A 25,550-nucleotide genomic window follows, 5' to 3' on the forward strand; every position below is an offset into this window, starting at 1 on the left:
TCTGTTTGACCAAAGGTCACATGGAAAACGTTGTGGAAAAAAGAGCTGGAAAATAGACCTGAATATGTTTTCACAAATTATCAGCCCAGACCCATATGTGCAAACACCGTAAACTGCACACACAAACACACACACACACACACACACTGAAAGTCACTAGAGACCCACTATTATACACCACAGTTGATCCATATGCAGAGCCCAGGCGCTTAAAACTAGATCAAAGCTTCAGATGGGATTCATATTGCTTCACTCTCTATACTAAAAAAAAAAAAAAATCTATTTTATTTCCTGGTGAGATCGCACCCATGTACACGCTGATGTGTGTACCGTATGTGACAGACAGAGGAGCAGAAGGTAACCTTTATAAATGACACACAAACAGCTAGACAGTGCATCAGAGTAAAGGTGGCTCTTCTAATCCTCTCCCCTCCTGTTGTCTGGTCTCTTTTCTACTGTATCGCTACATTTCATCCCTGGCAGAGTGACACATTGAGCTTGGCTGTCTCTCTGGCTACTGTTCTGACGTTCTGTTTGTCTCTCACCTGCCTCTCTCTTTCAGCTCAAGATGACTATATTGAAGGATACTTCAAGAAAAAAGACCACTGCTGAAATGTCGGTGTATCAGCTGTGGGGGAGGCCTCCTGACCATTTCTTTAAAGATGCTTTAATCAATATTGTATATAAACAATGGATCAAATGAGGATGATGTGCAGTGTCAAAGTGATCTCTTGTAGTGATAAACCCACAGAGAATTATCACTCAGCTCTGCTCTTCTGTTATACTGTTTAGGTTCACTCTCTCTCATAATGCTTCCAGCTGCTGTGAGCAGCTCAGAACCAAACTGCACACAGACAACGTTAGCAACCAGCTAGTGAATTCAGGGGAGCAGCTGAAGAGTTGGAATATTACAGTAGCGCCCATAAACACAACTCCAGTGAATACTAATGTTCGTCTGTGTCAGCTGGATGTGTAAATAGGTAACTGTTTGCTAACTTGCTAACAGGCTACACTTTGGTGTTTTGTTTACACCTTGGTGCCTGGAAGTGAGCCTGTCGTCACCAAAAAAACGACCGTAAAGGTACAAAAAATTAAAGCAGCTTATTACGATGATTGTTTGGCCGCGACCGCTAGCGGCTGCCGTAATTATTACAGCTGCAAAGTAACAATGTAATCAGATTTCAAAATATGATGCACTGTTTTGCATTAAGTTAGTTAGTTAGTTAGTTATTCGTTGGTTAGTTAGTTGGACTTAACTTCATCCACCACTGCTTGAGTAAAAGTTTACATGGCTCTCTTCAGAGCACTGTATTATTGTATATTATAATATTGTAAATCGATAATTTTTACAGATATATTAACGTGGAGGCAGTATTTTAACGTTGTAACTGGTCAGATTAGGCTAACTTTAACAACTATGTATATTGATGAGTGGTTTTATTTACAGGAATGCATCAAATGTGAATAACAATACCTGAAAGTCAATAGAAACAATAGCTGTTGGATAAATGCAGTGGTGTTAAAAGCACAATATTTCCCTGTGGGTGCCAACTGACAGAAATATTGAAGCTGCTCAAGCAAATTGTGTGCATTCAGATCAGTTCCTTAGCTTGGCAAACACCAGCACTGATTTAAGTTTTAATTTATCTCCCAAAGCTTAGCCGCCCAAACTCAAACACAGTGAAGTCTAACTGTTGTAGCTATACTTTTCATACCATCTTTGATTTAAAACATACACAGGCTGCCAACGATTACACCATCCGAGCAGGTTGAATTGACAGTTAAAAGAAGTTTGAGCGAATAACCCGCAACACATTCATACAAGTGTTCTCTCAAGCTGTTCCAAACTTCTTGAGCAACAAAATGAAATGCAGTCACATTTCATCATCAAAACACCCCTAGATGTACAAAATGCAATCGGATTGTTTGCTTTAAGCGCACACTACCTTGGCATCTAGATGCGGAGGTTTGCAAGCAGACACCAGGAATATCAATTCATAATGTACTTGACACAGTTTTGTTGAACAACACATCATTTAGTGATAATTCTCTGCATGTTAATAATCTGATCTGAAGCCAGGCTGTAGCCTATACGCAGTGTTCCCACTGAATATGTATTTCTGACTGCACGGAGGATAAACATGTTATTTAATCATCAACATGTTTTCATTCGTCATTGCTTAAGTAGGATGAACAAACCCCAGGTGGTGTACTCATAGTATGAGAGACTTTCTGCAGGGAGGCAGGCTGAATGCATATCATTCAGCATTTAAAGATACGTGCCAGCCGTGTAGTAGAGCAGCTTAAGGTGAACAGCAATCTGTGTCAAAAGTGAGACTGGAAGGACGCCTTATTTATACACGAGGGACACATGACCACTTTGCATAACATGCTGTTTATTTTCTGGAAATGTTGAAGCTTAAATAATGCACGAATAATTAAAGGTCATATTGATAACATTTGTATGTATACAAATCATTTTATATATACAGAGCTTATAGAAAGGTGCAGAATAAAAGTATCTCTTTTCCTATAAAACAAATTATTGTTTTGTTTATCTCTATGTAAGAATTCCAGTGATTGGTTAAGACAAGGTTTGTGAGCCAATAGTGAAACATCAGTGGTGTCACGTGGTATCCGTGTTTTGTCAGCAATCAAGAGTCTTGGTAGTTGCCAGTTTGTGGGGCGAAAAGGAAAAAATGGCTGATTTCTGCAGTGTGCGACAAGCATACTATACTGCCCTAACATTAGCCAGCTCGTGTTAGCCATGTTAGCGTTTGCAACATTAATGTTCGCAAGCTAGCATTAGCAATGTTAGCTAGTGCAACAAAGCAGTTATATATCCATCTTTCTGCTTAGGATGATGTCTGCTAAATATGTCTTTATTTGAAATGTTATAAAGTGAAGATTTTCACACTGATGCAGTCACACTTGAATGTCTGTAATTATACCCATGGGTGAATAAATTCTGCAAATTGGCTGTGTAACTCTTTAACTTTGTATTTATCTGACTGCTTTTGTACCAGCAACAGACCTAATATATCTATTCTTTTAGATCATGCACTAGCTACCTAACTTGGATTAACAGGTATAGTGCAATTTAATTTGTAGCTTTGGAGACTATTTAATTTACCAAGGACATCAGAGGCTTCAATATCTGATCATATCTGAAAAATATATCATGATAGCAAAAGAGATTTTGTTTCCTTTTGCATACAATCCCTGATGAATACTAAATGTGAGGGAGTTCATTTACAATAATCACTTTTTTATTAACACTTACTCTAGCCCCAGGCTCTATACAATCTGCCCACACTGACCAGAGTTCAGGTGTCACAACATGCCAGTTCCCATAGTAACCCTTGGTAGAATTCAATAACATATCCCCATCTCTGACCTTCATAGCCAAGAGTCTTGTCATCCAATTGCGGGGTTATTCACTCCGTGTGCTTCAGCGTACACTCGCCATACTAAAGACTGCCTCAGACAAACGGAGCGAGAGCGGGTTTCTCATCAAATACTTGCAAACTAGAAAATGGTTTATTATTTCAGATGGACACATTTAATGAAAGCAGGCCAGTGATGCTTGCACAGATGGGCTCAAAGTTGCCACAAATAGGCATGAAATGTACCACATGCAGCAACAAAAAAAACGTGCAGGCCAGAGAGGCAGGGGGTCGGTGGTGATGATGTGTGTGTGTCTTGATCTCACTCCAGCAATCTTCCATGTTACTGGACAGTTGGCCAACACAGTTTAAAAGGCAAAAGCACTTAGACTAAAAACAGGGATATATCACGAAACAAGCTGTGATTTAAAAATTTAGCTGAAGCTGCTATAGTTAATATTTTTAGCGCAACAATCAAGCATGATTGTTGGGGATGAACCTACTGAGAAGTATCACTTGCTCGGCAGTTTCTCTCACCGCTACAGCGAGTGTTTTAGCATCTTGCTTGTTGTTTTGGTCTTTCAGCCTGCAGCCTTACTGATATTGTTCGCTCTCACCACCATTGTCAGTTTCAAGACAAAGCTTTGCTACACACAATAGGCAACCTGAACAGCACCACAACACAGACAGACAAGGATAGCTACTAGCTGGTAAACATGGTTAGCAGCTACAAAGAAAGATACTTTCCTGACAATTTGTCAAATTTCAAAGTATCAACTTGTTTGTAAACCCACTGTGACGTCACCCATTGGTTTTTGGACTGCCAGTTTGAAGCCTCGAGTTTGGCATTATGGCCATCTTGGTTTTTCGGAGACAGGAGTGACCATGCTTCAATGAAAGGGTGGATCCTGGGAGGATATCCTGATTGGATCTAACTGAGAGCCCAAAGACATGACGTGGTAGTGGACTGTCAGTTACAAGTAGCCATGTCTTAAAGTAGATCCTGCTTCATCATCTGTTTTACTCTACATGGGACCATAATATTTTCAAAATTAAATCCTATTAAGAGACTCTACTGAGGTAATAAATCAAGTGAGAACCAGAAGTCATTTCCTCATAAGCTTACAGACAGTCACACTCGCTTTTGAAACCAGGTGGGTCGCCTCCTGCTGGCCGTTAGAAAGAATGCATGTTTAAGGCATTTCCACATCGTCTTCAATTATCAGACAGAGAACTCAATCCATATTTCATACAGTCAGCGGTTTACAGCCAAATGTCTGGCAAATGAAGCCAACACGGACAACTGCAGTTCCTAAAATGGTCACTTGAGGCTGGCTCCAAAAGTGAGTCAACCCTGAGACAAAACTGAACACACACACATACACACATACGCACACACACACACCCTCTGTGCTGATTGTAGCCCGCTATCTTGCGGCAAATGTACATTAAAGTATTCTGTCTGTTCAGGGCAAATAAACACAAATGATCCCGCGATAAAGTCATGCAAACAATAGAGGCAAAATTTGCTTCTCTTTATGTGTGAACACTGATAGCTTGTTAGCCTTAGCTAGGTGCTGCTAAGATGGTGACGACCAGCACCACCTACTTTGATTCTCATTCTGGGTAACATCACGGTGGCTTTGTTCATCATTTTTATAATCAATGTTCACAGCTTGATTTCACCACCCCCTAGTGGCCCGAAATAATCTGATATTGCAAGTTCAATGTTACAGCAGCTTATTTCCACCAGACAGAACAAGAGCATGAAACAAAAAAGAGCTACAGCAACAATCAAAATGTATTGTGAGAATGACTTGTTAGATGCAACACTACAAACATGTTAACCAGGCTAATCAAAGCTGGAACAAAGAAGAGGGAATGACAGTCGAGTGGCTCGCTCTCTGAGACAGCTTCATTATCACTTTATATGTGAATGGCCCTCATGAATGACTTCTAAACTGGAACAATAAGCAGCTGAGGGAGGATGTTGGTGACGGACTTCTTCCCTGATTAAAACTACCTCTGTAATTACTACACACGACGGGGACAGACAGGGTCTTCTGCTGAGTTGACGAGTGTTTTGTTTCAGAGTTAACATGCTCCAATTCACCTGTCCCCATGAGGCGCACCATGCACCTCTCTGCTGTGCCTTTGGCCCTCTCAGCTACTGTAGATGTCTGCTGTGTGTCTAAACTGGAGTGGAGGCCCGCTCCTAATCATAGCAGTCACTCATCTGGAAGGACCCCCACCCCACTCCCATGTGTGCATACTGTATATATATAAATATATACAATGTTTACAAGCTCGTGTGATTGTTGATTTAACTAAGGAGACGGTGTTTTAAAGCTCAGTGGGATTCAACGGAGCTGCCTTAAATTTCCACCAATGAGGGAGGCAATTATTACTGATTTTATATCAGCCGTGTTCTGCTGTCAGTCTAAATTCTTATGACTCTGTCACTCTGGTAAAATCTGTGATGCAAAGCTAAATTAGATTTGCTCATGATGTGTTTGACTGGCAGGCATTGTGTGCAATGGACAAGTGGGAGCTGCATGAATGGGGGTGGGAAACATTGGTTATATCTCAATTCTCCTGCCTTTTTTTTCTGAAGCAGGTCCCCATTCATGGGTGATTAACAGGCAGATCAGGGAGGTGGGCAGTGTTGCTTGGATGGCTTTGACTAATCTAACTGCTGCTGCTGCTGCTGCCTCGCTTGGGTAATAGCTACAGGCTGGCATGGAAAGCCCAGACAAGCAATGAAGAGAAACATTCAAACTACTGTATAGAGCTCCACTCTCGAAGCCTAAAAATCCTGCATGCTCACTTTTATGCAGCCACGTGAAACACAGCAGAATGTGACTCCTCTGATTGACAACTCCAGAGATTACGCTGATTATTGGGATGTTGCTGGAGTAAAACAAGTCTACACACGTCAATGCCACGGCATATCGACAGTGAAATGTAAACAACAGCCTAATCCAAATGAGAGTCACAAGCATTTCGGGTGCCGTCGGTGCCATAGATAAAAACAGGCCGTTGTACTCACTCATGAGTGGACTCAAGGATGTTATCAGTAGGCGACACCAATCTTATCTAATGCGAGTTACAGTATGCCAACTGTCTGATAGCTTTTGAATGAACAGTATGTGTGTTTGTTGCCAAAAGGGGACTTACAATCAAAACAGTGAAAGCAAAAGACGTAGTTTGGTGACATCGGGAAATAGCATGGGGTCCTGGGAGTTGTTGTTTTCATTATTAAACTAGAATGGCAGTCGTAGAAGAAAGGCGGTAGAGTGAACACCTCCACCAATGGTACTTTTCTGTATCCCCATTATCTCAGATGCACACTAATGGTAGTTTCAGGTCTCTAATCAAACTTCTATGAAAACTTGTTAGATACACCAGATCTGGATCTTTATTAGAAACCGCATCAAATTACACTCACAGCCACTTAAATACGCCTGATCTATCCATTACTCCCTGAGAAATTAACAAAAATGTTGAAAAGTGCCCTATCTCAGAATGTTAAAGAAAGTGAAAAAAGCATTCCTGGATCCGTACAAACAGTTAACGGGATCTATTCTGGGCCCGGACCCATCCTACATCCAAGTTTGCGGAAATCCGTTAAGTAGTTTTTGTCTAATCCTGCTGACAAACCAACCAACAAACAAAGAAACAGACACGGATGAAAACAAAACCTCCTCAGTGGAGGTAACAAAAATCATTCTGTCACCGTCACCATCTGTCTGACGGTGACCCTGGCAGAAATGTTCAAAGATGAGGTCATGTATTAACGTCCCTCCTCACTCTTTTTGACGTATCATCTGGTGTTCACCTGGAAGTTGCGACTAAATGAAATGTACTTTTACCTTTGGGTTGTACACAATATAATACAGAACAAAGGTCTAGTTGTTTTCAGACAAGTTAATACGGAAATGTTACATATTATATCTTTACCTGTGTATGCACAGAACATCTCTTTTATCCATTGTTCTTGCAGTGGTACCTGACTTTTACACTATGGATTTTGTTGCACATGTTTGTCTGTGCTGGTGGCTGATCGTTAAAGAGCAAAGACAACCTCAGTTTTAAGTTTGGCTGACCAGAAGAGGGGGAAAAAATCCAGTTGAGCTAAATTTAAATCAGTATTGAGAACATGAGGATGTCTGACTTTTGCTTCACTGAAGGGGTGAAATAAAGATCTGTAATCACGGTTTGACAGGGAGTGAGTGAAGCGACCACCTTGACCACTCAATAGCCTTGCTTTAACCAACAGCAAAAGAAATACTGCTCCACCTAGTGGTGGCAGCAGATATGGTGTTACAGGCCTGACTTGATCTCACTCCTAACTCAATATTTGCAGGGCTTTTTTTTTCCCTCTTTAAAAAAGATCCATATCAACTGTAAAGGGAGGCTGGGATAGGGCTCCTGCTCTTATCTAAACTGTGCAGGAGAAAGAAAACCTTTCTCAGAGATGGAGATAAATAAAATGAAAACCTGCATGGTGAGGGAAGAGGAGAGAGGACTGAAAGAAAAAAAAAAATTAAACAAACTTGAAGGAGACATTATAATGAAATCAAACACAGGCTGCCTCGTCCTGAGAGTTTCCCGCAAACAGCACCGCACCGAGCACGGTGCCCTATTTCCAGGCGGCTCTGTCTACCTGCGCTGAGCCCCTCCCCTTCTCTCCCCCCCTCTCTCTGCCTCCCCTCCTCCTCCTCCTCCCTCCTCCTCCTCCTCCTCCTCCTCTCCCCGTCCTCGGAGTTTGTGTTGCACTCGTTGCAGTAGGAGGGTCCATGTGCACCGAATGACGTCGCTCTGACTTCAAGTCCGACCGACTCCTTCGTTTGTTTTTAATACTCTTTTTTATCCAGGCCCCCGGATCGCTAATCTGCAAAATTGCGGCCATAATGTGAGATCATCTGCCGCTGTCGTCCGACCCGTCGCTGTCGTTCGTCCTGTCAGGAGCAGCCGCTCGCTGTTGAGGATTACTACTGATAATACGCAGTCCACTTCTCCAGTGTGCGTCTTAGCTGTCAAACTGAAAACTATGTATTGGGAAGAGTAGACAAGAGCACATTTGTTGATATTTATTGACTTTGCTTCGCGTGTCTTTTCTTTTTTTTTTTTCTTCCCTCCTGTCCTCTGGATTTATCGCTGCCCAGCAACACGGCCACCTGACAACTCTGAATGTCGTAATTAAGGTAAGGAAGGACAGAGCTCTCTGCTTCACTCTACGTTTTAAATTTCGGATGAGACTGAAGGCAAAACTCAACTCACCCCTCAGTGCATCCCCCGGTGCATTTGCAGCGAGAGAGATATTTTGTAATAACTTTCAACCCGGGACTGTTAGCCTCCGCTGCCTGCTCCTTATTGGAAAAGAAAAAAAAAAAAAAAAAAGTCGCCAAGAAGTTTACGCGCAAACAAACACAAGGCAAACAAATAATTTCATTAAAAATCAACAGCAGGTTTTGTGTGGATTTCTTTTCTGCGCGCACCTGTTAAGAGCTGCCGAGAAATACGTCTTAAAATCACCACTTGAATAATTCGGATGTTCTCGCTTCTCGCGCTCGTCAGTCAAAAAATGCGCACACGAAACGAGTTTTACTCAGCAAAAAAAAAATTAAATAACTTTAACAGCAAAGAAAAACAAACAAAAAATCTGGTCTTCTTGTGCTTATTCTGCGCCAACGCAAAATGGAGAGATATGCAGAGAGTTGCCCTTTACAGAGGCAGGACAATCACGGCAGGAGCGAGAGGGAGGAATTATCAGGCTGACATCTCCTTTATTTCTCTCTCTGTATATTCTTATTTTCATTTCTATATTCGAGGACGTGCACACAGCGTGCATGCGATATTTTGCAAGCAACCTGGATAACTTTATCTCAAATCTTGGCTACTTCAGAGCCCCCTCAAAGAGTGCACCGTTTCATGCAGAATGCACACGCAGACGTCACCTAAAGCGATGCCCCCTCATTGCAATCTGTTTTGTAAAGTGTTTAACTGTTGCGTGTATTTTAGCTGCTTCTGGCCGCAAAAAAGCAACATTTCAAGTTGTGTCGCAGCTATGTTGTGGCTGCAAGAGCAATAACTATTGAGTGACAGCCCTCGGACCAATCCGTGAATGGCCTCATAAGGCTGGTGGATTTCTGTCTGAGCCGTCCAATAGAGGCGCAGCAGAGGTGGGGATTTAAAGCAAAAGCCCAGGCCGACGTCACGCAGACACGTTAACCCTTGCAGTGCAGTTTTCTTCAACTTATCACAATGTACATCTCCTGTAGTGCAGTGATAGGGAGCTTTATCTGCGAGAGAAGGGAGGACTGGCTTTGGGCTCAGATTTAACATTGCTAACACAGAAAACAATAAGCTTTTCAAAATTAAGTCAAATCTGTGTGTTTTATATGTAGATGAAATAATTCTGCGTCTCCACACAGCCCTTTTTTCCTTTGCCGTGCCTTTTTACCTCACAAGGTTTTTATCCAATGACCTGTAACTGACTGCCTTCGCAGAAATCCAAACCAAAAAGGTTGTATTTACACAATAGATTTAAGATTCGTTAGCATATTCCTTTGTCTCACATGAGACCTTTAATCTGTGCCTAAAGGTAGATACCCTCAATACACCTGCCACTCAACAGTTTTAATTAAACCAGTGCCTTGTGTGCTTCTGCAAACATCTCTCATCCTTTTCTTTCCTTCCTCCTCCTTGTTTACCAGGTGAATCAATGAGCCAGCAATGGAGACCAAAAGATACCAAAGTTTCTTTGATGGAAGCGATACAGAGAACAGATGGTCGCAAGTCCCCAGCACCATGGAGCACTGCTGCAGCACAGAGGATTCAAGTCTGACCAACAGTGATATCCTGATGGACATAGTCAATGTGAGCTGCCCTGCTGGAAGCCCGGCCACCGACTGCAAAGACAACAATACAAAGAAGCAGGAGCAGCCAATGCTTCGGCTCAGCCAGAACCAGCCATTTGTTCTCCCACACTTCAACAACTCTCTCCATGGTCATAAGCAGGAAATGGACTCCAAGGAGCTTTCCAAGACTGTGGCTGAGTCTATGGGCCTGTATATGAATGCTGCCAGGGAGGCAGACTTTGCCTTTAGCCAGCACGGGGGCAGTACCAGCCCTGGGAAGATGTATCCAGTGTGTGGGCGGTCTCTAGAGGAGAACCAGTGTGGCTCCACAAAGAGCCCCAAGTTAAAGCCATTTGGTTTCCAGCAGCCCAGCACCACTCCCCGAGAATGCACCGCTGGGACTCCAGTTAGCTCAGCTACAATGCTGGCTTCATCTCTGTCCTGCAGCCCGCAGACCTCCAGCTCCATCTCAAGCCCTGGTGGAAGCAACAATATGGTGTCCTCAACCACCAGCCCTCCTACGTGCTTTGGACCAGTGTGCTCGTCCGTCGGGAGTCCGGTGAGCCAGACGTCTTGTGCCGCAACTCTGGCCAACATCAAGCGCAGGAATTCAGCCACATGTAGCCCTGTAGAGTCCAGCACAGTGGGCTCACCACCACTCACCAGCCCACTCAACATCATGAGGTCCCCCATGTCCAGCCCTCAGAGTATGAGTAGTGTGAGATCGCCTCCGTCCTGCAGCACTACCTGTAACATCAGGTCATCAGTCTCGAGCCCCACAGGTGGCAGCTGCACCAGCACTGCCAACAACTGCAACACAGTAAGGCCCTCCATCTCCAGTCCGGCCACAGGGGGCGCCATGGCGGTCAGCAGCCCGCAGAACCCCTCCTCAGGTGGGTTTCCTGTGTCCAGTCCTGCTGGCGGACTGGGTTTGGTGCAGAACGACACCAACAGCCCAGAAGCGGCAGGTCTGACCAGAGACACGGACTTCAAGAACTTTGAATTCCCCAAAGTAGAGATGGTAGACGGGGAGGTGTTCAACGTCGGCTTAGACCAGATGGGCATGGTTAAGTACATCAAAAACGAGCCCGGAACTGACTTCAGGAGCATGTGTTTAGGCAGCTCCAAATGTAACGCGAGTAGCACACCTTTTATCACCCAGATTAAGAGTGAGCCAAACAAAAATGAGGGATGTATGAACCAACAGCCCTACGGTGAGCCGTCACCATCTCTTGGTCTCTTCTCTGCATCTGAGACCACCTATTTGTCCATGAGGAATAACATTGATGAATACAGTCTTTCTGGTATCTTAGGACCTCCTGTCTCCTCTATGAATGGGAACTATGAGCCCGATGTGTTCTCCAACAATGTCCTGTCGAAAGGGGTTAAGCAGGAGACCAATGATGGCAGCTATTACCAAGAGAATAACAGCATGCCCACATCGGCCATTGTTGGAGTTAATTCCGGTGGACATTCATTCCATTACCAGATTGGAGCGCAAGGAACAATGTCTTTCACGCGGCATGATGTGAGGGACCAGTCCAACCCTTTGTTGAATCTAATTTCGCCCGTAACGGCGTTAATGGAGTCGTGGAAATCTCGGCCAGGCATGTCACAGGGGTCACTCTCAGCCAGAGGTGAGGGATACCCGGGTCAGAACTGCATCACGGACAGGTAAGAAGAAGTCGTCTCTGTGTAGTCTGAGTGCCTTTCTGTGCGTCTCTGTCAGACGTTTTGCTTAAAATGATACGTTTTCTGAGTTGTGATAAATATTCCGGTTTAGCTTTACAGAGAGAGGCAGTTTTCTTTTTTCCTAAATCCTTTTTTTTTTGTCAGTATAGCTGGATAATAACTGCTCTCTTTACAGGATCAGATAGATGGAGGGCCAGTTACATTCAGACTCATATTGCTCAAGGGATTTAGGGCGTTTGCTTTGAATAGTGCAAAAATAATAACAACAGCAGGGCTTGAGAAAGGCAGCGGGATGCTGGCTGGGGGGGGACAGGAATTAAAGGAAGGGGTCCAGGTCATTGTTATAGTAGCATGTGATCACAACATCATCTCTGCTAGCACTGCCTTGTGTTCTACTGTAACACAGAGGCAAAGTTTACCTCTTATCAGGGGCCTGTGTGCGTGTACAACAACAAAATTTATTGGGCTGTTATCAGGAGGTCCAGCTAAGACCTTGTGTAATGCAAATATCTGTTTTTATGGGCCCTAGGCCATTGGCAGCATCGTAAATTATGAATGATTGATCACATGCTTTTGTTGCCAAACTGATGAAATAAACAGTTGCTTTTGTGAGGGTGGGGGCTGAAAAAACAAACAGGCCAAAGGGAAAAAAAAAATCTATAATAGCCGCCAATCTGGCAAAGTGCAACTTTGACACAGTTGTTTTGCTTTCAGTGTACTCTGTTGTCCTAGTTGCATATGAAACTAAAAGAAGTAAAATATCATCAACACAATTAACAACAGCAAGCCATAAGTTAGACCTCGAAACACATGGTGACCTTGTTTAAATACAATGTATACTCACGTAACAGCGAGAGGTTTATTGATGTTGTTTGACGGGAAATCGGAGGAAAGCTTTGTGATTCTGTATCTGGGGAATTTGGGTGTGATTCGATTTTTAGCATTTATTAAGTGTCTGTTGGTGTACTAATAAAACACATTGTTATCATCCATTATTCCAAAGGATGTTATAAATTCAGTTTTTATGAGCCGTTGTAAGGAAGCACAAAATAAAGTCATAAATGACTTCCTGTTTACTTGGCACGGCTGGAGAGTCAGATGCTTGCTGTAAGAGAGGTATAGTACTTGAGCTGCTGCTGCTGCTAGTGCTGCTGCTGCTGATGGGATGTCGCTCTGCCACGCTCCACTGTGAATTGACCGTGACAATTCCAGACCGACTTTGGCCCATGATGTTGCACAGAATCTCAAAAATGGAGATTTATGAGATCAAAAGTTTTCATGATTGAATTTGGAGAAACCAACTTTGCCGATCTCAATGCTCTGCCATTTTTCAGCTGTCTGTTTTCATTTTCTGTTTTTATTTAGATTTGAGGGACAAGTCTGGAGGGAGGGACTGGGAAAAAGTCAGTTTATATTCTCACGGGTCATCAACTGAAAGCTGATTTACCCTGACTTACGAATGCAATGTAAAACATTGCTGCTGATGCTGGTTGTCAGTGTCATGTATCTACCTTTTTACTGTCATCTTTTACTTTAAAATGTGTGGTGTGATCTGGTCACACTGGAGTTATCTATCCAGTGTCAAGCCTCGCTGATAACAAGATGAATTCCTAAATAGTTTACCTAATTTATAGCTCTTAAAATAACCACATTACATTAATTGTCCTAGTTACATTGATTTCCTATAATAATCACAATGTACACGTGTGTCTGGTTATCTTATCATCAATGTTTTTCATGTCATCTCTGTTTATTCAGCTTTATGTGTACAGTACGCGATCGTCTAGAGAGTACATACTCCATCTGTGTGTGCGCGCCTGTGCCATAACAAGGCTCGCAGCTCTGAGGAGACTGATACAGCCCCGTTACCTTGGAGGCGACCCATATGGCAGGAGGCAAAGCGATGTTGACGGGATCACTGCCACCTTGGTCCTAATGAGATCCAGCTTAGCCCTAATGTCAGACAGGATGACAGTAAGAGGTGGGCCACATGGCAGCCAGCCAGGCAGGAAGGCAGGGAGGCAGGAGGCAAGCAGACACAAACAAACACACATATACATATGTACATACAATTAATGCAAACACACAAACACACACACACACACACACACACACACACACACACAGTATACATACAGAGATGTCTTAGGCAGAGTGCAAGAATCTAACATTTTTCAGAGGTTGCTGCCTACTGTCAGTGCTGTCTTACACCAGTAGTATTGTATTGATTGACAGCTATACTTAGACATAAACATTGGCTTATTCTATCCTGCCGGAAAATCTTAAAGTGCACAGCAGGAAATCTGTGCACTGTCGAGCTTCCGACTGACTACAGTACATGGCACCCGGGCCCAAAATTTCATAGGCGAAAAATGTTACGTAACCATTAAAAAGCACAACTAAAACTCTTTGATCCGCTGAAGCCTTGGATGACAGAGTGTAAAATCCCTTGGCTCTTTTTTTTCTCACTTTGGTTTCCTCTGTAAATGGTTTTAATTAAAAATGGCTGCTCATCTGAGAAGTCTGGATTACTTTGTGCAAAACATTTTAACTCAGATTCAAAAGAGCAGAGGAGGGGGGAAAAAATGAGTCGCACTAACCAGAATTGTTGTATTTCTGTGATGTTTGGTTTAAACTTAATTCTCTGGCAAGCTAGGTGGCTGGAATAGTGCATTTTAGATGATGGGACTTTCAGATGCTGAGATTGTCTTTCTTAATTTCTTTTTTTAACAAATAAGTTGAATTCCTGTTTTTATTCTCTTGGATTTAAAAAGCTCTGCAGTATGGTTTGAAGACCACTCTGAAAGAAATCTGCCTTGTATGAAATACATAAATATGGAAATTATAATAAAATGACCTACATTAGTGTGCTGGATTATGTTTGCACAGTGCCTAAATCTCCAAATCTCTTTTCACCCTATTTAGGGCATTTTTTTGTGCTGGTTTTCACAGTAATGTTTCACCAAATAGAATTACTTTAAAACTTGTCAGCCCTCTGACCTAATAATTTCATAATCTGACAAATGGTTAAAACTCAAAATAGAAGCCAACAATGTATTTTTTTTCCCTTTTAGATAAGCTCTCATTGAAACATTTTAGCCTGTCTTAACAGCCATGCAAGTAGTAGCACCTCACTATAGGTTGACATTTCCCTTGCTTGTAGCTTGCAGCCAGTTGCTGTGGATCAACTGAGTGCCCATCACGAGGAAGTACCAGATTCGAGCGGGGAGAATGCTTTGCACTGGACTCTGGCCAACTCTCAATGTTCTGCAGAGGGATGAAAAGGCATACTCCTGAGAGCACACTAATAAGGCTTTAATTGTATGTTCCTCCACTAAATTAATGGATGGAAATGATTTGATTAATTCAGACACTGCTGGATACTAATATCCAATTAAATCCCAACACCAGGCATGCACAGGGGCTCCCAGTGCATTATGGGTTCCTGACTATAAAGCGGGCAGCTGCTTGTTTGGGTTGTGAAAAGGATGTTACAGGTGAAGGTGTTGGGGAATGGCTGCAGATCTCAGCCGTTGTCTTATATCACATGCAAGTGTATTTAAAAAATTCAATACACAGTCAATACAATCATTTAATTGTGCGAAATTTGATCTAAAGCACATACTGTGCTGCTGACAGGTTAATGTTTTTTTCTCTTAGTGTTGTTCTCTTTTCACTGTGTAACTTCCTTTATTCGATAAAATCTAAAGACTGTCAGGTAGCTTTAGAAAAACACACATCGACTTCTTTTGCTTACTCTTTTGATGATATCTCAAGTGCGGCCCGAGATCACAGAGTAGAGTCGTGTCATACCCTGTTAAGCAAGATATATAGTTCATATGAATAAGGTTCTGCAAAGGAGTGTGTGAGACAAACATAATTAATCATTTTCTCTACTTACTTAATTTATGTGACTACCAGCGAGTGCACTGATAAAAAATAATGCAGCGTGCAGGGAGAGAATTATCCACATTTAATGAATAAATTGGGTTCAACCAGTTGAGGGTTAAAGTCATCATGTGCCCAATATTATACAGTAGACTCCTTCAAGTCTTACTGCAGAAGTGTAACTGCACTTAATAAGAAAAGATGGATTTATTTTTTTTTTTTTCATTCAAGGTAGTTTATGATTATTCCACATTGTGCTGTGGTTTGAGAGGACATTGGGTGATCAGGTCAAGATTTTCAGTTCGATTGAAACGCTGTCACTATTTTGATATTCAAGTAATTTGTTTAATTTTTCAAGCAAAAAATGTTAAACATTTGCTGGTTGCGTCTTCTTAAATGTAACGATTTGCCGCCTTTCTTTGCCATTTATGATAGTAAATGAAGAGTCTTTGGGTTTTCGACTGTTGGTCGGACTAAAGAACCAATTTAAAGACATCCCTTTGAGGAAACTGTAATGAGCATTTTACTCAGTTTTTGACATTATATAGACAAAAAGATTTATTGATTAATCTTGAAAATTAGAGCTAAACTGACATATCCGTTGGCTGATATTATTGGCGGATATTGGCCTATTTCGGATATATTAGCATCGGTGTATATGTTGTCTGATATGCGCCCATATGATAACCTTTCATTCGAGATTTTAATGCAGAAAATATGCTTTGGGTGTTTTTTCTTTTTTACTTTAATTTACTTTTACGTTAAAACATCCTGCCACCGTTAAATATCTTATTCACACGTGTTTGATAAGCGCATTTGAGGCATCACTGCAAACAAAATGTGTGTGGCCAATGTATTGATATTGGACTTTTTCACTCTCTAATATCGGTATCAGTTGGGCTTTAATGAAAATAATTGTTAGCTGCAAGTCTAGTCAGTCATTTACAATAAAATAATACATACACTACAGAACATAATGTTATTGTAATACAGAAGTAATACGCAGTAAAACTGAGTGACATTAAGATGATTGAGATGATTGATCAAAATATCAAACAACATCTTAGTTAAATGATTTGTCAATAAAGAGACAGGTACAAACTAAACCATAGGCCTACTATATGTGCTTGAACAAGAATAAATGATCAAAGTGTAACGTTCTTCATGTTTTACGTGTTTCACATGGACTGAAATATGCTGAAAATGTCTTCTGAACTGTTGTCATAGCACTTTGGGGCGAGCGCATGAATAAATCACTCTGTGTGCGCGGCTCTTTGGCAGTTCAAACTTGCCTTTCAGTGCAGCAGTCCAGTCCAACAGTGAGTGATGAAAATTAGCTTGTTCCCTCAAGCAGAAATTAGCCATGTTTTTTTTTCATCGAGCTCAAGAATAAAGACAGTCAGTGCTGTAGTTGCAGAAAATCAACCTGTGAATCAGGTCACGAGTGTGACACTGTCTGGCTCGTTGAGGCAAGAGAACTACTTGTGTACATTTTTAGCATAATAGGATTTGTCATGCCGAAGGAAAGCCTTGAAGCGCATGAAGCTGAATCTCTTAAAAATAGACAAATAGTTGAACAAAATTATTATAATTGTTTCAATACTTCCTCCCTAATGACATAAATACCTATGCATGGCTAAAAAATGAAGCGAAACAAATTTAATGAATAAAATGCCTCAATGAAAAAAAAATATGAATACATAAAGCCCACAAGAATCCAGTTTGGTTTTTTTTTTGTCTTCTGGGCAGCCAATCACTCATTGGTGTGGGTGGATTTGGAGGCTTTTTAGAGGAGAATGGTGAGGCATTATTAGTAGTAAGAGTTGGTGAAATTCTACCGTCTGCTGTTCTTAAAATATAAGAATTTGTCCTTTAAAAAATGAACGCCTTGTTAAGGTAAAAGCTCCTTGTGTGGCATTTTAGATTTAGGGTGTGAATTGAACATCTGTTGGATAAAGGGTTAAACGGCCATGTTTAGACTGTGCAGAGATTTGTGGTTGATCTTGATCTCATTTAAGATATTTTCACACAGCTCCCGCAGAGAAGTAGCTTACTGCTAGTAATGCCGTTTGAAAGCCTCATGTTGGGATGCAGCTTATTTAATTTTCACTGGGTTTTGCTGCCCTACAAACTGACATTAATTGATACTGAGGACTTTCTTAGTTTGGTAGGAATTGTTGACGGGACTCGTATGTCAGTGACCAGCAGAATGCCACAATCCACCTGAAAATGGCGCAAAAAGGGAGCATTATTTACGGTAGGTCACCCAAGTAAAAGCCATGTGAAGTTATTCGTCCGTTCAACATAGCCTCACTCTATTTTTATGTTCATGTGGCGTGGATCTGCTAGTCAACGAGGTTATGTAAATACCAATAAATACCACAGTCTCTACGATTTGCCTGGAAAGTAGATTGTGACCGCCGGAGAACAAACACCTCACGCACAGGCAATGCGTTAGCAGCTAGCTAGCAACGTTCCACACGCTCTTTTAGATTTTTGTAGCCTAACAAATACATTAAACTCTGTTCAACGCCACAATCATACAAGCAAGAGGAAATTAGCCGTCATGAACGTACCTTAGTTGGAAAAGGCGCAACAGTAACTCCTTACTGCTGTAGGTGTGTGCTTTGTGCTAACGTTAGCCGCTGAACGATTCTGTTGCTGCTGCCGCACTTCTGTTCTTCAGGTCAGGGGATGTGTGCTTTGTGCTACTCGGTTAGCGGCTGATTGACGGTCTGTCACTGCCACTGCTGCTCACTCCTTCTTTAGCTCACGGGCTGTTGTCTTAGTGCTACTGAGCTAGCTAGCTGCTGAACATTGTTGTCACCGCTAACTGTATCCAGCTACTTTGTGTCTCCTTTACATGTAAGAAAACACTTATTATAATAATAAAATAATTATTATGGACATGAACAACATACATGGCTATTGCTAGCAGTTACCACTGCCAAGCTAGCATGTTAGCATTGGGAAGTTTTGGCTGCACTTTCTCTTCCATTCTTGTGTGACTAGCTCACTAATAGCTTCAGCAATGCAGGGCTGATTAGACAATTGGATGGGCCTATTTAAAGCCTGCAATAGCTCCAGATATTTAACTTGTCAAAGTTAATGTCATTTCATTTATTGTTTGCTGTCAGGATGTTAAGAGATGTTCTAGAAGTATATGTATATATATATATATATGTATATATATATGTATATATATATGTATATATATGTATATATATATATGTATATATATATATATATGTATATATGTATATATGTATATGTATATATATATGTATATGTATATATGTATATGTATATGTATATATATATGTATATGTATATGTATATATATATACATATATACATACATATATATGTATATATATATATATATATAAACAAAACATGCCTCTAGAATAACTTACCAACCCCAGATGAATTGTAGCATTTAGCAACTGAAAGGCCAGCTAATTCCCTCAGGAGTTGGTGGCAACCAAAACAGAGCTATAAGAAGGTGTAAATAGGCAATTTAAGGTAGTAAGGTCACCACAAGAACTTTATGAGGTGATAATATGTCAGTGTTGTGTTCACAGCTCATTCCACTCGCTGAAAGTTCAATGTGTTATGTTTTACAGAGGAAAGTTAAGGTTTCTGCTAAAACGCTGCTCTCACTGCTATCACCATTTTGAGTTTTAGAGCAGCTCTGTTAAATACCACAACACTCTCACTTTTTCTGTCAACTGCTCACTAAATACAGTCCTTGAGTTCATGTTTTTACTCCTGTAGAAAATACAGTACCTCAAACTTTTGGCTGATTTCGCTGTCATTGTTGTCAGTTTCTCTTTCTTACCTTAAACCCAGATGAGAAGGAAAAGCTCTAACATGAAACAGAAAGAAGCCACAGATCTGATTAGAAATATCCTACAATGTTATCCTAACAGGTATATCCATGAGGGTACGGTGAAAGCGAGCTTTGTTTTCCAGCTTTATGAATGGATGCCTCTTACCTTGTGCTACTAGAGCGTAGGAGTAAATGCCTAGCGCGGATGTAATCTTTTTAAAAGAACCAAGATGATACTGTGTGGCACAATGATCGGGTGCTTTTGTTGCACAGAAAAGAAACCATGTTAAAAGTCTCCACTCTTCCTCTCCCACGCAGAGCCACACACACACACACACACACACACATACACAAGCGCACAACACGGCCGCCAACAACAACAACAACAGCACACATTCTAGGCCGGACTTGACACCCCAATAAAAGTGTGGTTACTGCTGGCCGGGGCTCCTGGGATTTGAATGCGTGTCTTGTCCTCATTTGAACTTCTTCCTGAAGCACAGTCTGGTGACAGAGGGCCAGATTTCCGCTAGGCCGGTCCTGTAGTTGGAGATTTCTCTCTGTTACCTACCGCTGACATTCCCTTCTGTTGTTGGGGTCATTACCAAACTGCATAAAGGAGGCGGAAACTAAATACCAGGGCTGCAACAAAGCATAGTGCATGCTTCTGTTTCGTGATGAATGCCTCGATTTTTATATCGTGCTGCTGTGTGAAATCCTTGCAAAGAGCTGAATGGCAGTACTTTGTTTACCTAGCACGCAAGTAGTCTTGAAGATCTCCCACAAGTAGTCTTCGAGATCGCCTGAGTCATGAGCTTTTGTAGTTAGCTTTTGTGAGGAGGAGAAGCTGAATGAAATGCACCGTCATCTGAGATGGTGTAGCAACATGCTGGTGTCAGTAATATAAAGTGACTACAAGGAAATATGCACATATTAAATCACAAATTACAAAGATTAACTGGTCATAAGAGCCTATCAGCATTGTCATAAATAAAAAAGAATTGTTTGTTGAGCTAAATGCAGGCAGATGTCTAATTCATTGGTTGGACATTATTCAGTCAGGGCTATAAAAAGGAATGAGATCTATATTTCATTTTCGGTGGAGAGGATGCAGAGAGAACCCATCTCGACTCTCTCAGCGTATTATTGTCTGCCTCTTGTATGCTGATATACTTGACTGAGCAAACAAGGCATGCCTTTATCATTCATGTTTAATTAGAGTTTGCCCAAGTGTTCATGCCAAAGTGCTTAAACACAGTGTTTGTCTTGTCACTTCCTCCATGGAAAGGATGCCATAAAGGAAGGAGCTTCAAAAATGTTAATTGTTCAGCTTGAAAGGTTCCCAAAGTAGGTCATGCATAGTTGGCTCAAATAAAGTAAAGTGTGCGTGTGTGTGTGTGTGTATGGGTTAGGGTTGGGGGGGGGGTTACTCACACACAAACAAACAACACACACACACAAATGGCACGCATCCACAAACACTATTACGTCAGCAGAACACATGATTCAGAAAAGCGCTGCAGCTGACTGTGACTTCAAGCATTAATTACTCTGTCGATAACTTCAGTCGTAACACAAATGCTCCCAAAACCAGAGCAAACATTAAGAAATCATCTGTTAAGTGAACGGAAAAGCCTGAAAAGTAAGTCTACCTCTCTTCAGGTTTTCATTGGTTCGAAGGCTTTTTTTTATACTGATATTATTTTAGCCATTTATTTTTCTCTTTCAGTTAATACATCTATTTGCCCTGCTGCCCGGGATGTTATTTCTGAGATTACATTTTTAATTATTATGTCAAATAAATTATTAGGTAGCTTTATCTAAACCGGGTATGCTTTTAAATGTTAATACAGTAGTATGTGTGGGACTAAAACCGATTTTCTATTAAATACATCACACTGGCACTACAGCTAACACATCAGATGTCACAAGGCTAATGTGTGGTGTACTGTATATCTTTAACATATATAAAAACACTCTGTATATCCTCTCATGTATATTCAAATCCCAGAAACACCCACTAATGTTCAGACACGTGTGTTAGCCTTGAAAATGTATAATTAATCTCTTTAAAATGGCCATCGTGGTTTTGACCTAGAAAACCCATTTACTGGTTATCTCCTCCGAGCTAAAAGCTAAATGATTTGTGTCCTCTGTCAAGGATGTATTTAAATCCATAAAATACTAAACCTCAGTTATTATGGATCCAGAATTCCAGGTGCACAAATCATGTGCGTAGCGCAGCGGCAGCTCATGACACACTGACCCAGCAGGTACAAGGAGAGCTTCCAAGGATCAGGTGACAGCTCAAAGAAAAAGATACTTAGTCATACTGAGCCTGCTCGGAGAGATCATTTTCTTGCATGACCCTGCAAAGGGGTAAATATGTTTGGCAGGAAGTGTAATAAGATTTCAGTAGAAGAGAGAAGAAAAAGTCATAATTGAAGGGAGATTAAAGGGTCAGCTTTCTCAAATTACACATGAACACACACACAAACACACACACACACACACACACACACACACACACACAAAACAACATTTTTTTCTTTCTTATCACAGGTTGTGTCTAGTTATGCAGATAGAAAGGATGTCTCCATTACCAGACAGGTTTATTGAAAATACTTCCTTTCCCCCTATGAAAACTGTTGGCAGAGTTGTACCTCAGTAAATTTTTTATACCAACAGAAATGCGTCTGTAGTGCAGAGTACTGTCAACTGTCTCTGGCTCTGACTCTAGCATTAGATCGCAGAAAGTTTGTGATTGAATCAAAATGTTGCCAATTTGCGATCATTTCATTCAGAGTTGTTGTTGCTGCTTGTGTTTCACATTTCAGACGTTTGGCTCGTTTTGTTATAAATGCTAAAGCGAATATTGAAAAAAGTATTGTATTCTGACATTTCAAATAATTAGATCACGAACAATACTGGATATTAGGGAGCAAAAAAAAATCTGTTATCGATATTTCCTTATGTACATAGAATGTAGACACAAACCCATATTTTTTGCAATGGTCCCTCAAATTAGGTTATCAAACAGTGAAATATTACTTTGGTAAAAGTGAAAGTCACCTGTAGAAACAGAACTTGAGTAAAAGTCCTAAACTATCTGATATTAAATGTACTTAAGTCTCAAAATTACAAGTAAAAGTAAATTGTCCATTATAAACTCTATACTACAGGTCAAGTGATTATTGTCCTGGCTGATTATCGGATCCGATATTCAGCATTTTTCTGATTATCAGAAACCGATTGTTCATAAAAGAGTTTAATTTATGAATGTGCTACTTGCTCTGATGCAGCATGCAATTTGCCAAGTAACTAGTAACTATGGTTATCAAATAAATGTAGTGAGTAAAGAGTACAATATTTTACAGTTAAACAAGAAACTTTATCGTTAAAAATGGCGTCAGTGTAACAAAATAGTAGACTTAACTGGGAATTGAATTATTATAGATTACCTAAATAATATTTTTGGGCATTATATTCTATAAATAAAAGTTTTCATATTGGATAACATATCTGCTGGTATGGTTTATCTGTCAGCCTCTACAAATAATACCCAGCAGTCTGGAGATCTCAAAACTAAGCCGATTAAAACTAGAGTTATCAGCATAGATAGGTATTAATAGACGTAAGTAGAAAATGTGCTTTCTTCTTTTTGTTAAATTTGAATTGATGTATATATAAAAAAAGTCACTGAATCATGATTTCAGGTTAGTAGCAGATCTAAAGCGATGGTGACTTGGCAGCCGTTATGTCATTCTAATGAATGGTGGGCGGTGTTTGTTTCCGATCATAGTGAGAACAAATGACTTTGCATGTGGTCTTTGGGAAGTTGGCCTGTCTCTAAAGAAATTCGCCCATTTCAACAGGAAGACACAGTCAGACTGTTGATGCGACACCACGATGGCATTAACTCGGTACTGTCCGCAGCTCTGGGAAATACTCAGATCTGGCCATTATCCCTGTAGAGTTTACTGCACTGTACCTGGCACAGGCAAACATTCCCCTGTTCGATGTCTGCTTTTTGTTTCGCCTGCCTTCCTCTGACTTGGCTACAGCTGCCTGTTTCTGTCTGCTCTGAAAGGGAGACAGTCTGGAGCTTTTTTTGGGTTTTGACTGTTAAGCAGGAGCTTTCTCTTTTATTCACAATCTCACTCAGCTGCCGGACCTTGAAGAAAATGAAAGACGCTGACGCACCACTATGCTGTTTTGTTGGACTTTCATCAAAGCAGTAGCAGACTCGAGCACCCTTACACTCTTACACCTTGATTAATTTATTAGTTGTCAAACCACACACAGACACTCACACAGATGCATGTCTGCTGTGTTGTGGTTCAGTTACATTACAGGGGCATTTAGATGATAAAGGAGGGGCAGCGACGACATGTTATGTCACTCTCTACTTAAGTTTATGCGGTGCATTCCTTCAGTCTGGTGCTGCTGTTGCTCTTTAATTATCTTAGTTTTTTAACCAACATTAGAATTAAACAGTCATGTAGTTATACAGCATATGTTTCAAAACTGAACTCATTCAGTGTGACTGGTTCTAATCTTTAACATGGTAAATGTTTTGGAAAAAGTTATTTAAAGGTTAGATTCATTTTTTAATGTCTACGTAAAACAATCTCACGTCATATGTACACGCAAAGTAGAGCTGCAACAGTTAGTCGATTAATCCGTTAGTCAATTGAAAGAAAATTAATAGCCAACTATTTTGATAATTGATTAATTATTTTGGTTATTTGTCAAGCTAAACATGTCAAACATTAGCTGGCTCCAGCTTTTTGCATGTAAGGGTTTGCTGCTTTGTCTTTGTTTCTTTGGGTTTTGGACCGGTGGATGGATAAAGGAAGCAATTTGAAGGCATCATTGGGAAATTATGACGAGCATTTTTCACCATTTTGTTTTTACATTTTAAAGACTAAAAGACAAATGTATTAAACATGAGAATATGAGAATAAATGGCAGATTAATCAATATACTGCTACTACACTTGAGAAATTGAGGGGCAGAATCCTGTTTTTTCCCCTTGTTACCTGTGAAAATCAATTCAGAATTGTACTCTCAGCTGATATGAGGCTTCAGCAGTCTGAGTTAGCCAAATCAATCATCATCCCAGCTCAGGTATAGGTTTATTAACTGTTTGAGGGAAACACTCTCAGTTTGGAATATACCCACTTGCTGATTTGGCAAACTCACACTGCTAAAGACTTCAGATTGCATATTTATACAAAACAGGGATTGTGGATTTTGCCCCAAATCTTTGCATATGCTTAACAAGCAGTATGGAGAGGAGGCTTCTTTTCAAAAAAACCTAATTTTTTTGTGTCCTCATAGGCTGAGTTGTAACATTGGTTAGCTTAGTTATCTTAGGTTGTGGCAACTGTGTGACATACAGTATTTTTATGATCATTTGCTATTTATCCCTAAGTGCCAGCAACAGCCTCGGCTCGTAGCTTTACTCTTTGGTTGTCCGTCTGTCCAGTTCTCTTGAATGCGATATCTGATACACATGTTGAGAACCATAGATGGAAATTATGGTATTCATGTCTCTAAATGAAGCCAACATGTTTCTCAGATATACAATGGATATAATATGTAACATTTCTGCATTCAAATGAAAAACGACTAGACCTTGGTTATAAACTTTGTTGAGTTGTGAACTCACACGATCTGAAATCTTTTAATCTCAATTCAACCAAAGTAAAGGTGTGTTTCATTCTGTTGCTATAACTTCCAAGGAAACATCAGATCAGGGAGGAAGTCGGTGGACGTGACTAAACTGGCCCGAATACGTTACCTTGTCTGTGAACATTTCTGCATTTCTGCATTTCTCTGAGTCACATCAGATGGATTTTCATCAACAGTCACGGCTGTTTAACA

At 40.8% G+C, this 25,550-nt stretch overlaps 1 protein-coding gene across 1 annotated transcript in view; it reads left to right on the forward strand.

Moving 5' to 3' along the window:
* Window positions 1-8,213: 8,213 nt before the first annotated feature.
* nr3c2 (nuclear receptor subfamily 3, group C, member 2) overlaps window positions 8,214-25,550 on the forward strand; it is an 84,131-nt gene continuing 66,794 nt past the window's right edge. Inside the window, exons 1-2 of the mRNA XM_073465204.1 lie at window positions 8,214-8,593; window positions 10,106-11,923. Coding sequence (XP_073321305.1) covers window positions 10,125-11,923 — 1,799 coding nt within the window. The 5' untranslated portion in view covers window positions 8,214-8,593; window positions 10,106-10,124. The remainder of the gene's footprint in view (window positions 8,594-10,105; window positions 11,924-25,550) is intronic.

This window comes from Pagrus major, chromosome 1 (genome assembly GCF_040436345.1).
Source record: "Pagrus major chromosome 1, Pma_NU_1.0".
In the NCBI taxonomy this organism is placed as follows: domain Eukaryota; kingdom Metazoa; phylum Chordata; class Actinopteri; order Spariformes; family Sparidae; genus Pagrus; species Pagrus major.